Source organism: Sardina pilchardus, chromosome 12 (assembly GCF_963854185.1).
Source record: "Sardina pilchardus chromosome 12, fSarPil1.1, whole genome shotgun sequence".
Taxonomy (NCBI): domain Eukaryota; kingdom Metazoa; phylum Chordata; class Actinopteri; order Clupeiformes; family Clupeidae; genus Sardina; species Sardina pilchardus.
This window is the reverse complement of record NC_085005.1, coordinates 4,759,550-4,777,933: the sequence shown is the minus strand read 5'-3', so window position 1 is coordinate 4,777,933 and position 18,384 is coordinate 4,759,550. Positions and strand designations below refer to the sequence as shown.

Here is an 18,384-nt window from a genome sequence, read left to right as displayed (position 1 = left end):
TATAGGCATTATTCATTATATTGCATTTCCATCACTTCCTCTTGCGGTTGGGTAGGCCTACATTTAGCCTTAAAAAACAAGCTTTAGCCTATAGCCTACAATGCCTACCTTGATGACATTACACAAATGGACAAAGCTACCTTCTTCTAGGTTGCAGGTGCACAAGATAGCCTGTAATTAGTGCAAATGTTGTTGTTGCTTTTTTTTTTTTATCTCAACAATATTCAGCTAAATCCGTTTCAGATTTGCATCAATGAAAAGAGTGAAAGAACGCAAACAGCGAGCGGCGGAACTGACGTCAGTGACAGTAATGTAAACTGTTGAAGTGATCCATGGTAACAGAGTCTTGAGCAGTGCAGCAACCAACCACTCAGCCTGTCATAGCTACACACACACGCACACACACACACACACACGCAGAAGAGCAGATAGAAAGACCCCGGATCCTACCGATCCTACTCGGTCCGGTTCTCTCTGCTGAAATCACTGGGTCTAAAACGTGACCCACCTGCAAGCCGAAGCTATTTTTATCCGTGCAAACATCTGCGTCGCGGGACAGCTGAAACATCCCATGGAATAGCCAAATGCCATAAAGACAGCGGAGAATTTGAGGAATCCGAATGCCAAAACACAAACGTAAGCTATTCTAGCTGTCTTGTACCGTTGATTTCGCCCTCTGAAGGTGCGCTTGTTTGCCATTTGCTCTTGAAGACTACGAGAGATAAGATGAACAAGGATGTCTATTACGCTAACAGTTATACGACCTGCCTCAGAAAATAAGGACAGCTGAATACAACACACTTCACAAGCTGCGTAGCTAACGTTAGCGATAACAGTTTTTACCATAACATTCTTCAATAGTACCAAGCTGTATCGGTGGTATTTTGTCCGGACTGTTATAACAATGACTCATTTAAATTAACAAGGAGTGCTACTGGGTTGACGCCTGGATGTGTTTTGCCTCAGCGGGTCTCAGTAGAAAACTCCTCGTTGACGGAGACAGTTCAAACCACCGTGCCATTAATTTAACACAATCATATACAGTAGTAACACATTTGAAGGATCGTGAAGATGGCGACTGGAGCGGGTTGGCAGCAATACTACAGCCCTGCTGGCAATTCATCGACCGGAGCGGGGAAATATAATTCTGGTCACCCGTCTTCAATGCCTTTCCAATCGGGCAACGCCATGGAATATACTCAAGATCTTCATCTCAAAATGAGCAAGAAGATTGCCCAGCTAACCAAGGTAAGACCCCATACCCTGGCAGCCTGTGATCTGAAATATTTGTGTCTACCTTGAACGTAAGCGCATCGATTGTGGGCTGCCAAGTGATGTGCTCTCGCATCCAGCTGCACTTGTCAGCGCGTGCTGGAGGTTAGAGGCTATCAGTCACGGAAAAAGATGCTCTAAGCTAATCACTTTCTCTGGACAGCCCATTCAGTGTTCCCTCTTACTGGTATTGTTTTTGCTGTTAACGCTGAGCACAAACCCTACACATTGGCTAACTTTGATGACACCTTCCTTCCTTCCTACACGATAGCTTGTGCTTTATTTGGTTGCAACAAAATCCGAATCGTCCTTGTGCTGTTATGACAACGTGACTGAAGCTCGCGCTCCTGTAAGCAGTCTTCTGGCAAAAGGGGAGGAAAAATGAAGAATTTATGTTCACGTTTCAACTGAGCCCATTTGCCCCACACACAGACCACAAACAGACCCCTGAACATGTTCAACTTCATAGGCTATACCCCCCCCCCCCCCCTGGCTTTTCCCTTTTCCCTTTTCCCTTATATCAGTAGTCTGTTGCATTTAGGCCACTGTTTAGGGCATTCAATTGTCTGTTTAGAAGCCGAAATAACGTAAGTGGTGTAGGTTAATTCACAAGTCATTAAATATGTCAGACTGCATAACATTGGATGGAAATTTGTTAGACTACAGGTAATCTATAAGTTAAGTAGCTGTCATTTAAAATATAGACTCTAAATTGTGCACATTTTCAGATGAAATGAAATGTAACACGGTTGAATAATATTAGATTTGGGCTAGTCTATGCTTAGTTATAAGCATGTTATAAGAAGGCCATTTTAATCACTCTTTGTTTGTCAATAGCCTACCATCAGATCATAAACCTAATGGACATGAAGATATCTGCAAAACATTCGTAGATTTAGCTAAAGGCTGCAAAACAGTGACAGATTAAGGTAGACTAGTATTTCAAATATGTGAAAACATAATTTTATTATTATAATCTCCCTTCTCTTTAAGCCTAGTCATAAAAAATAGCACTCCGAAATAGACCATCATTGTTCTCTGTCCCTGCGGCTGCCCTCTTATTCACGGGGATGATTCATATTTCCGATCCTCTCCATGGCAGACCTCACAAGGTCCCTCTCATAGACGTAGTCTATACAGAAATCACCTTCTTTATAGGAGGGAAGAGCTTCATCCCTTCAACCATGCTCTAATAAATGCATCCTTTTTATGAACTATTTCATAGAGTGTTAATGTTTACCTTTTGCTATCACTCCTGACATCCATGGCCTTTCTCTGGGCAAAAAAATGCAATGTAATTCAAGCAATCAAGATAGAGACCTTGTCCAGGATTAATCGTGAAATGGCATTGCTACAGTTATGCCTCCATGACCTGCAGCAATGTTCATTCCTTCCTAGAGGACACTCTCATCAGAGGGGCTTGGGAAAAGCGCGGTCTGTGGTCTACAACCTCCGTCTGTAGAATCTAATAATGAAGAAGAGTGATCCAATAAGATCATGGAAGCCACTAATGAGAGACAGCAACCCTGTCAGGCTTTACATTCCATCACTGTCTCAGGGTCATCAGCCTTAGACGATAAGGCTGAGGGTTATGTTTGACAAACTTTTTGTAGCAGATGTAACAGTACATTCGCTCCTTTTTTTTTATCTCTCAATCAATGTACAACAGCAGAGAACCTGTTTCTCTCATGAACGAAAGGTTGTAAGGTGAAATGCCATACTAATCTAATCTAGGCCTACCTCATGAATCAATGGGCTAGCAGGCAAATAGGCCTACCTGTCAGTCATGTCTTCATAACCTTGACGTCGTTGCGTATATGTCAGGATATATGTGGACAGAATAAAGTTGTTTAAATAGCCTGTTTGTTGCCCCTGTAATGACCTAATGTCTTGAAATTATGGTAATGACACCAGCAAAAACAAATGAGGCCTAGTGATCAAATCAAGCAACAGACTTACGATTTGATAGGCTAAATTCTATACTAATGAAACTTGTAAGACCGGCAGTTTTTGTGCAGTGGTTGTACAGCCTGCAGGATATATTGCAGTGGACAGAATGCGCTCTGTCGGATTTTTGAACTTGCATTAACTACCGAGTGGTGGGTGCTGTTTTTGCTCAAAACAGCACAATCTGTTCTGTGCGATCTGTTTTCTGTTGCCGGAAGCTAAACCTTGACTTTTCATTAATTTAGAAATCTGCAAATCTGCGAATCTCTTTCTGTCTCTCTCTCTCTCTCTTTCTCTCTCTCTCCCTTTCTTTCTCTCTCCTTCTCTCTCTGTTTGTGGCAGAGAATAGGATGTGTGAGAATTAATTAATGTCATGGGGTTTCGCACCTTTCCCTTTCCAGGATGATAAATTATTAATGGCTGGGCTACTGTCCTGACCTCTCCCAACTCAGATTGTCCTGAGGATGGGCTTTGCTGGACTCTGTCTAGAATGATCCGTTATGCCCTTTATAAAGGGTCTGAGTGCACAGTGCACAATCCTGTGGCGTTTTGGGAACTACTCTGACAGTTACCAATCGAGGCACTTTGTATCTTATTCATAGGTGAGTTGGATACTATGGGAAGACCATATAGCCTAGCTGTGGATGGCTTTGCTTCTTTATATGTTTTGTTGTTGTTGTTGTTGTTGTTTACACAATTTAGATTTTTTTTGTGATCAATTTTGTGTTATTTATTATTTACACATTGTTGGTACCTTGTAGTAACAAGCATCTGGACAAGAAATGCTCATCAAGGTCTTTGAAAGTATCTGTGAAACAAGATATTGTGCACAACTTTGCATTTAAAATGTGTGTCTTCCATTTGAATAATTTAAACATCACACTAGGCCAAAGTGATATCCCTTCAAATCTGCAAGTGGTTTGCTCAGAAATATTTGTGTGGGACCTATAAGTCTATTAAAAACATTGGCCTATTAGTGTATCTATCTAGGCCTAGCCTAGTTGTATTCAAATATGTCAGTCCTGCTCTAGCCTAATGTTTCTGGTCTCCTTTCAGAGAGCTATGAGGAAGCTCTGTTTTGGCCATTGTCAAATAAAATTAGAGCACAGACCGAGCATGTCTCTCCCTCTTGCCTCCTCAGAGCTGCATTTTACTGTCCGTTGCGTTTTATAGAACATGGTTGTCAAGAAAATACAGCCTGCCTGTGTCGCATATTGCTCCCATAGCAACCAGCTCTGTAAAATTCACTGCAATTGAACACCCACAAAAAAAATACTCATTACTGTAAAAAAAAAAAAAAGACACAAAAAGAAATAAATGGCTACCTGGTCCGACCTTGCCCATTTACGAGGTGTGCTAACTTTTTAAGGACCAGCGCTAATCCTCTCCAGTCATCCGTTTCCAGCGTTCGAGAGGCTGTAAGAGAGGAATGTGCTTCGAGCGCTCTAGGAGGTGGAAGGCTGGCATGGTCGGACTGACATGACGTGCCCCGTCAGTGGAGGAGCGTGCCAGTGGTTGCCTGAGAGATCTGAGCAATGAAATTAGACCTGCGTGTAAAATTCCCCCCCGAGCACGCGTCAGGCCCGTCAAAAGCGTAATAGGAGCAGCAAGACGAACCTTCCCCCCTTTACGGGTTACGTTACATAATGGGGTTGACTGGCAACTTCCGGGAAAGAGTTCACTGCTTTAATTAAGCAGGGCTAGTTCAGTTGGCAAGGCAAAAAGTAAACATTGCACCCCTGTTATTCTCATACTTGGCTTGGCTTTTGGCGGTACTGGCCCAGGAACACAATCAGCCCTCACCACCTCCTCTCCTACATCCTATTTTACTTTTCATCAGCCAAAGGCGCGTTTAGAGACCACTTTTTCTAAATAAATATTACTGGTGAGGGATAAGAAATGCTGCTCGCCTGTCACTGAGAGCTGATGAAAAGCACTAAGACATTATAACCACCTCAAGGAATGCTGTTGTTTTACCCCTCCTGCATGTTTTCTTTTTGTCTTGTTCATCTCTTCTCTTTCTGTCTTGAGTAGGGGTCGACCGATAATCGGCCAGGCCGATATTTTTGGCCGATATTCTGCATTTTTATAGTTATCGGTATCGGCCATATTTTTCACCGATAAGCCGATAACATATATTTTGCAGCCGTTCTGTCCCTAACGCGGCCTCCACTGCCTGCACTCATCACTCTGAGCTCTACAGCAATGTCCCGCCCACCACACCATCTGATTTGCTAAGCACAACGTATCAGCCAATCAACACCGGAGGCTAAACTATGTGAAAGTCTGTTTTGAGGCGGAGAAACTGAACAACGGGAACGGGAACCGGAACGGGAACTCATTCGTAGAAAGCAGCGTATGTCGCTGGCACTGCAGTCTGCAAGAAGTAATAAACTTCTACACGAAAGTTGCAAAAGGCAGCAACAGAAATAGCATCTTATCAGTCCCAATCAAACTGTAATGCTGTGCATAAAGCAAACAGTCTCACCATTTGCTAAACGTAACGGAGGCTAACGTAGGCTTCTAAAACCCCATTTGGCGACGTTACGCTTGTTAATGTGTAGTAGGCTATACGAAGAGTTATAGCAGCCATAGAGAGAGTCGAGGGAAGCCGAAATAAAACGTAACGTTAGTGTTGTGCAGGCTAATGATCCGTTTAGCGTAAGCCAACACAACAGGCTTTATTGAGAATTTAAAACTCACTAGCGAAATAAATGTGGCAGTGGTAAAGCCTTTCATGATAAATCCCCGAAGGTGGTAACTTGTCAGAAAGTCATAACGTGACTCGAACTCAGGTCCTAAAAGCACATTGCTTTAGTACATAATATACACATAACTTTATTAGCCTATTTGAAGTGCTATTTGAACTTAAACACGCCAGTGTCATCCCAACTAAGTTCTCTTTTTCTCCCTCTCCCCCCTCTTCATGCGCGCTCACACACGGTAGCCTACACACACACACGCAGTCCAGGAGGCCAATGAAAATAAATTCAAACTAATAACCAGTAGCCTAGCCACCTCTGCATTCTACAAGTTGTAATATTTACGCTAAGGACTTATGCAAGTTATGTGTATAGTCTATAACCAATATAGAAAAAATTCAGATGTAATTCCCATCCAAAAGTCCATATGCAATACATAAATATGCTGGCCTATCTAATTTTGGTAAACTTTATTACCAGTCCAACTTTTGATTTGTTTTTAATTGATAGAAGACATTAAAAATTGCAGTTTGATAGGCATCAGGCTGCTGGAAGTTATTATAAAAACAACTGATTTTCGCTATTTCTGAAAATGGATTTAGAGGGTTTTGCATTCAACTCAAATATTCCTTTCCTAAAAATGGCATAATTTTTACATTTATCGGTTGCACATATCGGTTATCGGCTTCCCAATTTCATAATTATCGGTATCGGTATCGGCCCTGAAAAAACCATATCGGTCGATCCCTAGTCTTGAGTGCCAGGTGGTCCCATTCCCTGGGATGTCGCCTCTCTGAAGTTGTTCAAAACAGCTTTGATTTGTTAGCCGCCCCCCCCCCCCCCCCCCTCGTTCACTCTCCTTCCCTCTCTCTCTCTCACACCTCCTTGGTCTCTCTCTATCTCTAGAGCCGTAGTAGTCTCTAGTTTGTTAGCTTAAGTGCACACATTCTCCATACTCACATATTCTGTTGGAGTGGCCAGCCCAGCTCAGCCCAGCCCAGCCCGGTTGCTTGGTTCTGGGCTTGAACTGGGCCCTTGTTGTTGCAGAGAGCAGATGGTTGGATCCATGGGGGTAGAGGGCTGCTCTCCAGCTCCGGCTGGGAGACCCGTGACTCGGTGTCCTTCAGGAAACCAGCATCTCACACCTCCACGCTCCCGCACAGAGCCAGCGGAAGGAGCACTGCAGGTCCAGATCCAGGAAAAAAAACAAAAAAACCCAACAAGGCTGAAATATGCTTACTTTGCAGAAGCATATTGTTTCTGAGTAAACAGGCTCTCACAGTTGGTGGATGGTCTCTACACAGTAAAATTGCTGTGTAGGTGGCTGGCTACACTGGAGGCTCATGGAGGTCTGAGAACTTAAAAGTGATTAGGGAAGAACACACAGGGGCCCTGTGGGCCGCAGGCTGTGGCTCTGGCTTTTGAGTCGTTCTCTGGTTTCTGCAAGTAGTAGGTGGTGTGTCAGCACATTCCACCCTAATGTTACAGCATGACGTGGAAAAAGGGGCTTAATGCATGGCAGTGTGAATGTGAATGCAAATTACAAAAAGCTAAGTCTTGTCTTAATGGTTTGGCCATTTGACAGGCCCACAGTGATGATGCACACTGGGTGAAGTTCTATAGCATTGTGTGTTTTTTGCTTACAGTAATGACCTGTGCATTAGCCGCAGGACCGTGTTTTATGCAAGTTAAAAGAAACAAAACCATATCAGTACTGTGTTAACTGCCCTTGTGTTCCTCATAACCTACATGTAATAACTGAGGAAATTTTGCAAAATCAATATTTAAGCCGTGGGTAATAGTTAGGAAAATACGGTACCTTCAAGCTTTTTTCTTCTACCATTTTTTCTTCTTCTTTTTCTCCTCTAATATCAAAGCAAATGTGTTGGGCTCTCCTCTGGGTGTGGGGGAGTGGGTGGTTGTGGTTGTATAGAGTAGATGATAGACATAAGGTAATTTGGAAGGATGGCAAAAGTGGAAATGGGCAAGGGACCTGGATATGGGAGACGGGGGAGGCGCTATTAACCTTGACAGAGCGCCTCTCCATGAGTCCTCACAAACCCTTGTCAGATTTCATTTAGATAATTTCACATCCCATGGCTAGAGTGTGCCTTATTAGAGGGAGGAGTGGATGGAGAGATGGAGAGAGGGAGAAAAAGAGAGAGGAAGAGAACTTGTGATGCAATCAGTTAATGGTGAAACACGCAGGTGCTGTGCGTCTTGAAAAGGGCTTTACGCAGGTGCTCAGTTAGACATTTTTGTGTCAGAAGGACGCTCTCATTTATTTGGCTTGTTTGAAAAAAACAACAATTTAGACTGAGAGTCAGAACCTTAAGTAGGCCAAGAAGTTTCTTGATGGCGCCATCAAAAGGTTGCAGATGATGGGTATGGACCTTTTTTTCCCCTGTAAGAGGTGACAGACCTGGAGTGGCGGTGTAGAATGATGCAAGTGGTTGATGAGATTACCTCAAATGGTGCCCCCGTTGCAGGAGATTGATTTGTGCCAGAAAGATCCATTTTAATGGCTTTCAGAAGCTCAATCCATGCCATACTATGCAAGGGAGAGACACTTTCCCCTGAACTCTTCCCCTCTCGATAATTTGCTCACTATAAAAGCCAAATTACAGTACTTTGTAAAAATTGCCACCATTTATGGCATCCAGAGCAGATAGCGCAAGAGGAATTCACCCCGGGGCACCTGTGAAATTACCCGCCCCTCACCTGGACAGCAGCTGTCATATGTAGGCTGGCCTGCGGTTTTTTTCTTCAGGTCTTATGCAGGGCATTCGCAAGATTTTCTTGAAAACTTTTAAGGTGTGTGTACTCTGTGAAACTGCAATCCTGGTTGCTAGCATGCCCATGGATAATCAATGTAGAAAAGCATTATGATCATCATAGTCACTAGGATATGATACGTTTACCCAAATGCAAACTGCAAAACGGAATATGGGTGATCCCAGACCTACTTTCTTCCCCCCCCCCCCATGAAGCCAGTCACTTCGTACCATTGCCAAGTTGAGTTACCGTAATTTCCCAACTATTAGCCGTGACTTATACATCGATTTTGCAAAGATGAGGTTAATACACGGAGGCAGTTAATATGGTTTTGTCTCTTTTTGCTTCCATTAAACACTGTCCTGCAGCTTATACACAGCGGCCTATTGCTGCCGCTCAGTCTTGTATGTCTGGCTTCCTCGAGTCCCTGCTAGGTCTGTGTGAAAACAGGTGAGCCTCTCCAGTGGTGTGGCCTATATAAGCAATATTGTTGGAGTCACGAGTAGCTACCCTACTTCAAAGCTGCTTTTGAAGAGAAACGTTTTGGCTCCGTCTGAAGTCTGGAGTGTGTAACGCCCCCATCTCAGCAAGAACAAAAGAGCAGCAACCACAAAAAAATCCCCCCCATGTTTTCATGGTGATTTACAGCCCCATTTTTTTCATGCTAAATTACATTTTTTCTTGTGTTTTAGTAAACAGCTCTAATTGCTGGTTGTGACTGCAGAGCATGCTCACTGATTGATCACTGCTGGGTTGTCAAAAGAGCTCACACACACAGTCAGTGATAGCAGTTTTCTTCCTCCAGACCATTGAGCATGTCAACACATTGTAAACACACACACACACACACACACACACACACACACACACACACACACACTCGCAAGCACACACCTTTTTGCCTCACACACATCCTAGTTAAATCCCTTGCCTACATGACAGAGTGTGTAAGTATTAGGTTGTGAAACAGGAGAACATTAATAAATCAATACTCCCCCAGCAGAGGCTGTTACACACACACCACACACACACACACACACACACACTATGCACACACACACTCACACACACTACACACACACACACACATGCACACACACACACACACACATGCACGCATGCACGCACACACACGCACACACACACACACACACACACACACACACACACACACACACACACACACACACACACCACACACTACACACTGCACACACACACACACACACACACACACACAGGACTGCGATCTCTAGATGCATTATTAAGTTGGGTCAGCAAGGCCAGTGCTCCCTGCAGACCCGGAGCCGGTTGAGTCTGTGAGAGCCCCCATGGCGTCCCTTATCTCTGGCCCCCCCGTGGGGACTTCACCCAGACAGGGGCCACGCTGCTGGCTGGGGCGCCAAGGGTACACCTGACATTTCGCTGCGATAGGAACGGAAGCGGGCGAACATAACCTCCGTCTCAGCGGCGGGAGTTTTATTGTGTGTGTGTGTGTGTGTGTGTGTGTGTGTGCGCGCGCGTGTGTGTGAGAGAGTCTGAATTTATATCCTGATTTGGAGTGGACGTTTGTCCTCCATCTCGTGGAAGTTTTATTGGTGCGGCAGGCAGCAGCACTGACTCTCAGGGTTTATTTCACCATTCTGACCCCATTTTTATTTGCCCCCCTGCTGTTTTATTCCGCATGCCTTTTCTGTATTCTCCGTCAGAATTGAATGCAGTGCAGGGGGACATGCTGTGCTGCTCTGCCCACTTGTAACGACACTTGCCAAACCAGTCGACCACTGAGTTCTCCTCTCCTCTCCTCTCTCCTCTCGTCTCCTCTCCTCTTGCACAGTCATCTTCTCTCCCCTCTTCTGTCATTCCACCCTCTTGTTTCCTCCTCTTCTCTCTCCTCTTGCCATCCTCTCTTCTTTCTCCTTTACTCTCCTCTCCTCTTGTCTCCTCTTGCACAGTCATCTCCTCTCCTCCTCTCCCCTCTCCTCTCTTCCCACCAGCTCTTCTCTCTCTCCTCTCCTCTCCCCCTCTTCTCTTCCCACCCTGTTCACTCATCCTCTTCTCTCTCTTCCTCTCCTCTCTCCTCGTTCCCACCCCCTCCTCTCCTCTCCTCTCCTCCTCTCTTTTCTCTACTCCTCCACTCTTCTTCTCCTCCTCTCCTCTCTTCCCTCGCTCTTCTCTCCTCTTGTATACTCTCATTGATTTCTGCTGTCTTAATCACAGCATGCCCCTCTGCTCTTCTCCTTTCTTCCCCTCCGGTCCCCCCCCCCTCTTTTCTCTACCTCCTCCCCCTCTCCTCACCCCGTCTTCTCTTCCTCAACTCTCCCTTCTTGTCGCCGCTCCCTCACTCGCTCCTCTCCTCCCCCTGCCTCCCTCTGTCTCTCCTTTCATTCTCTCCTTTTATCCTCCCCGCTCTCTAACCCCCCTTCTCTCGCTTTCTCTCCGCCTCTCTCCAGTTCATTTGGGCTTTTTTGTATTTTGGAAGAGAGTTCCCATTAAGGACGAGGAGGAGGGTTGGGATGGCTTGCCCCCGCGCATCAGAAGGGTGCAGTGTTAATGGCTGTTGACTCTGTAGACTCCCACCTGCGGCACTGCAGGGGGAGCGATGAGAAACGAGGGCCGGGCCTCGCCAACTTCTCTCTCTTCCTCTCTCTTTCTCTCTCTCTGCATCTCTCTCTCTCTCCCTCTCAATTTTCAATTTCTCTCTCTCCCTCTCTCTCTGCATCTCTCTCCCTCTCTCTCTCCCTCCCTGTCTCTCTCCTCCCCATCTCCTCATCTCTCCCCCTCTGGACAGCATCATCTTGAGTAAATGCCACCCTCATTACTATGCGGCTGCCGTCGACGCCGTTCTTTCCCCCCCGGTGCCGCGTGGCATGTCTGGAGCCCGCTAGACGCTCGGAGAGAGAGAGAGAGCGAGAGCGAGCGAGAGAGAGAGAGAGAGGGGGAGAGAGAGAGAGAGAAGCTCCAGTCAAGGGCGACGCCACCGTAATACCATACCTCACAATGCATCAGTGTAATAACCAATACTGATGATCCTTGTCATGCGCCCTCTACTCGTAGGGTTTGCGGATGGGCTTCATATCATTGTGGATTTCCACATTACCTGCATGCTTATTCAGCACCGTGAATCATTCCACACACCGCGCCCAGTCAGTGCCCGCTCTCCATCCGTCAATATGAAAATGAGTTATTGATCATTAAATGAATTATATAACAGCGCTATCAATATTATATTAGTATTGATCCCAACATGCTCAAATCAATGAGGGCCCTTATTACCATAGGGTTAGTGATTGTGCTCCTCACTCTGGCACAATCTAGTAGTGGAGTTATAGTGCTGCGTAAAACCTGCAGGTCTTCAGCACCAAATGGTAAATGGACTGCATTTATGTAGCGCTTTTATCGGCACTCAAAGCGCTTTACATATCATGCCTCACATTCACCCACACACACAACGATGGCGGAGGCTGCCATGCAAGGTGCCAACCTGCTCATCGGGAGCACTGGGGTCAAGTGTCTTGCTCAAGGACAATTTGACAGGGTCAGGAGGAGTTGGGCTCGAACCAGCAACCTTCCAGTTACTGGACGACTCCTCTACCTCCTGAGCCACTGCACTAATATGGCTGAGGGTGTCCTGGTATCAGCATAGCCTAACCCCACAACAGGTCTGTCCACTCTCTTTTGTACTGGCCTGTACTGTGTGAGTTTGAGGTCAGCGGAAGCGGGGATCAGTGGCCATCTCCTTTAACTGCCCACTGTATCACTCTGGACGACACGTGCTGCAGGACAGAGGCCCAGTGTGAGTTAGGATGCTCCTTGGGTCCAGTGCTGCTGACGTGCAGCCCTTTCTCTCTCTATCGCTCTCTTTCTCTCTCTCTCTCCCTCACTCTCTCTCTTCATCTCTCTCTATCTCTCTCTCTCTCCCTCACTCTCTGTCTCTCTTCATCTCTCTCTATCTCTCTCTTTCTCTCTTGGTCTCTCTCTCTTTCTTTCTTTCTCTCTTTCTCTCTCTCTCTTCATCTCTCTCTTTCTGTCTCTTTCTCTGTCTCTTTCTTTCTCTTTCTCTCTCTCTCTCCATCTCTTTCTCTCTTCATCTCTCTCTCTCTTTCATTCTCTCTCTCTGGAGCAGCTCAGCAGGTTTTCTGAGACCATTTTGGCGCGGTCGTTTGCCTGTCCTTCCCCCAGGCTAAGTCCACTCCCCGCCTGCCGCTGCCCTGGTGTCCAGGATGCTCCGGCGTGGGCCTGTGAGAACAGACTGCTCTCTGATGATAAAGCCTCGTCACTGCCCGTCATCCTCCATCATATCGCCGTCCGCCCATTCCTGTCTTCCTCCGCACCTCTCCTTCTTTATCCCTCGTTTTTTCCCCTGAATCAGGCGCTAGTCTTGTCAAAGCCTGGGATGCCGGGCGGGCTATCGCCGCAGCTGATCTCGCCAAGGTTGGAGAGAGCCGAATGCAGCTTTTTTGGCGATAAGAGGCTTCAATCAGGAAGCTGGCGTAGACCCCTTCTTCCACCTCCACCTCCACCCTCTCCTCTCTCTTCCCCCCTTTTCTCTCTCTCTACCTCCTCCTGCTCTGCCTCTTCCAGCCGCTGTTGCTGGTGCTGTGATGTGCGGAGGCCTGCTGTTCCGTCAGGGCTATTTATAGCCGCTCCAGTGTAGTGCAGCCGGTGCCTCTGGAGCGCCATTGTGCTCGCCGCCGCTTCTGTGGCCAGATCTCAGATGGGGGTCACTCCAGGGTTTGGGTGGGGGGGTGGACAGCGCTGCTGGTAGATCTTTTGGCACAGCTTCTGGATGGTGTGTGTGTGTGTGTGTGTGTGTGCGTGTGTGTGTTTGTGTGTGTTTGTCTGTCTACAAGTGTGTGTGTGTGTGTGTTTATCTGTGTGTGTGTGTGTGATAGATAGATAGATAGATAGATAGATAGATAGATAGATAGATAGATAGATACTTTATTGGTCCCCAAGGGGAAATTCAAGTGTGTGTGTGTGTGTGTGTGTGTGTGTGTGTGTGTGTACTGTATGTACCTCATGTGTGAGGGCGTGTGTTGATCCCATATTTGTGGCCTGCAGTCTCAGGTTTGTGTTGTGTCTAATGTTAGGCTAAGCTATGTTTATCCAAGGGGGCTTGAGAAATGGGTGGCACTCGCAGAGTTGAGGCTGAAAACAAAGTACGGATGTTTGGTTTGTCTTTATGAATGAATTACGTGATGGAGTCCTGTGTGTGTGTGTGTGTGTGTGTGTGTGTGTGTGTGTGTGTGCTGTGAGAAATAAAAATCTTTTTCCATCTGACAGCTCTAATGAAGGTTGTCGGTTAATTATACCATTTACTTGATTAAAGTTCATTTCAGCTCCCCCTCACGTTTTGGGCTATTTTTACCCAGTGTTTATTTTACCCAATGATTATTCCTTCATTCAATCAGCGCAGATTTGGTGATGAATTGGTTCAAACACTTTCATAATTATCTTGTTTTTGCCTCAGAGTTTATCGTCCCCAGTATAAGCCTGCTTTAAACTTGCGTCAATGAGTATCTTTGAGACACACCATGACTAATGTTCAGTGCTCTACACTGATTACAGCTCGAGCTATGATCAGTACTTGACACCATACATCTGTCTGTCTTCTGTTTGCTTGTCTGTCTCTCTAGCTCAGTGTTTCTCTAGCTTTTTTTAAAGTATATATTCTTGGGCTTTTTATGCCTTTAATGATAGAGATAGTGGCGAGCGACAGGAAGTGAGTGGGAGAGAGAGCTGGGGTGGGATCCGGAAAGGACCACAGGGCGGGGATCGAACCCAGGTCGCCGGCGTACAGTGCTGGTGCCACAGCTGGGGCCAACCTTTTTCTCCTTAACTGTCTTTTTTCTCTCCCCCCCCCCCCACCAGTTCCTTACTCCTCCTCCTCTTACTTAATCCACTCCCAGTGGTCGGTCCACTAGAGGTGTTTGTGTGTCCAGGTGCGTTTTCGGACAGGTCGGGCACACAAGGTGTTGTGGGACTCGTTCCGGCCAGATAAATGGGCCGCACCTCGGCCGTTGCTGTCGCCGCTCTGATGACATCGCTCTCGCATCGCTCCGATAAACGCGGGCCAGCGGCAGGGGCATTGTTGTCCCGTTGGTTTCCATGGTTACGGCCAAAGGGCTACTTCATCTTCCGATCTGCCTCCTGCCGTGATCCATGGGGTTGAACTCCTGCAAATGGGAAGCAGTTACCCCTGGGGGTGGCAGCGGACATGGGGTCCTGTCAAAGCAACCCACACGCGCACAGACATAGCACACACACACACTCACACCCACACACATACACACACACTCACACACACACTCACACACACACACACACACACACACACACACACACACACACACACACACACACACACACACAGACATACATGTACGCACGCACACACACACGCACGCACGCAATGGCTCCCCAGATGTTCAGTGATGTTGTTAGCCATCTAAACGTGTCCGCTCTGAGACTTGTGGATGTCTAGCTCCCTCCCAGGAGCAAGGCAGGTCTACTTAAAAGCTGGCGGGGAGGAGAAAAGCATTCAATACAGCTGCTGCTGGATCAGCTATTTAACACTGTGGAGAGAGCATTGTGCTAAACTAGATCAGCAGTTTGCTTTCATGGCCTATAGGATTCACACACTCTGCAACCCGAGTCTAAACACTTGAACTGAGAGGACCATTGGCTCATTGATCTGAATTAAATGCATTCATGTTCAGACATGTTATCTAGAATTGATCACACTGATGTGATGGACATATGTGTGTGTATGTGTGTGTGTGTGTGTGTGTGTGTGTGTGTGTGTGTGTGTGTGTGCTCAGTGTAGCGAGTCTGTCTCTGCTGTCCAGAGGGATTGGACGTTGCTAGCTTGTCGTCACGGTCTGTCGTTCCCCTCATGCCAATTCATGTGATTTGTTAAGTGCTTGATGAGAATCAGCATGGTTTTGACATAGCCACATAACCATCAGCTGTGCTGTCCGTGTATGTAGGAGGCTTGTGTGTGTGTGTGTGTGTGTGTGCTAGGGCTGAGTATCGTTTCAAATTGTATCGATTCCGCTTCCGATTCTACCCATCGATTCTGGTTCCCATCAATTCTTCATTTTGAGTCCAAAATGTAAAAAAAAATATTCAGATCAATTCTAAATATCTATGCTCTATGTGTTTGTGTTAGAGATGCACGATATATCGGCGGCCGATATATTATTGGCCGATAAGTGACATTTTTAAAATATTATTATCGGTCCGATAACAGAATTTCGGCCGATAGTTTGCGCCGATATTTTTTAAAGCCCTAATTTCCCAACTACATAAGGCCCGTCTGGCTGCATGCTACTTGAGCTTGGTTGGCTACTTCTTCCTGAAAATACTGCCAGCTGTGTGGATGTATTTCACCATTCTAACAAGATCTGCGTTTAATCTATGCAGCCCAAAATCCTCTCCTGAACTTTCATTTTAACAGAGCAGAGAGCGAGGCTCAGCCTACTCAGAAGTGAATTGTTTTGCAGGTGTGTCAGGGTTTCCCGCAGCGCTTTCCTGCTAAGGCGGCCGCCTTAACAACACAGGGCTGCCGCCTTAACTAGCGTCTTCAATAAATAATTAAATAAATACATATATTATGTATAGTGATATTCGCCGTATTACTCTGTCATGTTTTCTCCCTGTCATTCCAAACCGTAGCCGCTAGTCTCCCTTCTCTGTAGAACGCATACAAAAAATAAACTTTTTCAAATCGAGTTGGCCTATGCGCTCAGGCGACGCGCTCATACAGCATGAGTATTTGATATCAGGTCAGGTGCCACTGCCACGCATATCTCAGAGTGACTGCGAACACAAATAGCCTAAACCTAGCTAGATTTGACGACTCTCACAGGAATGGTTCTCCGTTGAATCTACCAAATGTGTGGGATGAGCGGCATAAAAGATAAAGCGCAACACTTTTGAGCGCTTTATCTTTTTTTTATCACTCGTCTACTATGAATAGCCCACTGCATCTTGTAATGTGACAAACACTTGTGCCATCTAGCCTACAGCTAACAACAACTTGTGACGGCTATTCATTCACGTGTTGTAAAATACTGAAATTGTGAGGTTTACACAGGCTAGTTTAAACTTTAAACTGTAGCCTCTTGTCTCCCGTTTCATTCATCCCGACCGGGCGGGACGCACGTTTCCGTTTTGTAGAAATAATTCCTGAATGTTTTTGTTCAGAGCTGAACATGCAACTGTATTTGACAGATGACAGATTTGGGTGCTAGTGACAAAATATTAGCGTTCAATGCGGTACGATCTCGCTAATTATGTTTTAAAAAGCATTAAAAACGTCCCGGCTCTCTTATGCTATATGAGCAACAGGCACGCACAATATACAGCTTCAATCAAAGAATTAGGCAAACTGTTCAATTATGAACTAGCTCTAATTTAATTAAAAGCTTTTTAATGAAGACGAAGAGTGCCTTGGATTTCTTCAAAACTTTTCAATCAAAGAATTGCAGCTTTAGGCTACTAAATCACAATTCACTAACTTTACCATACAGTCGCAATGTTACATTTTCATACAGTTTCATCTTTATTTCATGGTATATTCTAAAATATCCACCATTACAAATATTCTTGGTTTTAATAGAATATTATAATATTGACTGGCTTTAAAATATATCCTATGGTGCTATGCTGAGCAGTGCAAATGTTTTGAAAGATACAAAAGGCCCTGTATTGGAGTTGTAAACTTACACTTTTAAGGTATAATATTGTCTAAATTGTGTTAATGATGTTTAATTGGTTGCTGATACAATTAAATCTGATACAATGAATGTGAAATCCAGGTATATTGCTGTCATTACTGTCAAAATTCAACATTTTCAACATTAATGAAATGCTGACAGCCTACTCAATTTTTACTTCAGCTGACCTCCTTGTCTTAAAGTAAATCAGAAAAGAAGTTATTTAGACAAGTGTGTGCTAGACTGCTCCTGTAGCCAACAATCCCCTCTCTACCCTTTGGGAATTGAACTGTTATATGATCCTTGGTGATGTAAATTATGAAAACCTCTTTCTTTGGTTGGTCTTGATGCGGCCTTGACTCCTTTAAGACTCGGATTCGACTCCAACTTGCTTCCTAAAAGACTCGGTCGTTGGCTGCAGTTAAACCAACGGTCTCGACCCCCCCCCATCGTAGGACAGTGGCGGCGATGCGGCGGGGACGCTACGGCGACGCCCCCTTCCCCTGGACAGACACCACCTTAACTAACACATTTTCTGGGGGAAACCCTGTGTGTTATGTCTGCACGTAGGCCTACTGCCGCGCTAGTCAGGGAGACAAACAAAGTTTTTGGTGCAACAAATCCGTAGATAAGTAGTTCTAAGTGTTATATTTGCATTTCGTTCGGTTGGGTTTTGTAATATTACCGCTGCAGCACTGCATGTTGTGCGCAACAGAAGGTACTTTCACTGGACAGCACTCCGCTAATTTGGTCGTCTTTTTTTGCGGTTCGGCTGGAGGTGGCATATTGGGAATCAATTGGCCTACAACAAGAAACAGTCCGAGGAGTTGCAGCTTTATTTAATTAACCGCTGCTAAAACTATAGCCTACATAAGTTTCCCGCGAAACTCTGATTTGGTCGCTAGATTTTTCACAGCTTCTAGCCATATATCTGCGTTGAGTGTTTACTCCATATGAGAACGATT

General features: G+C 45.6%; 1 protein-coding gene across 2 annotated transcripts in view; it reads left to right on the top strand.

Moving 5' to 3' along the window:
• Positions 1-411: 411 nt before the first annotated feature.
• fam184ab (family with sequence similarity 184 member Ab) overlaps positions 412-18,384 on the top strand; it is a 151,162-nt gene continuing 133,189 nt past the window's right edge. For both annotated transcript variants that reach the window (XM_062551500.1, XM_062551501.1), the window contains exon 1: positions 412-1,248. In XM_062551500.1, the coding sequence (XP_062407484.1) occupies positions 1,072-1,248 (177 nt within the window). In that variant the 5' untranslated portion in view covers positions 412-1,071. The remainder of the gene's footprint in view (positions 1,249-18,384) is intronic.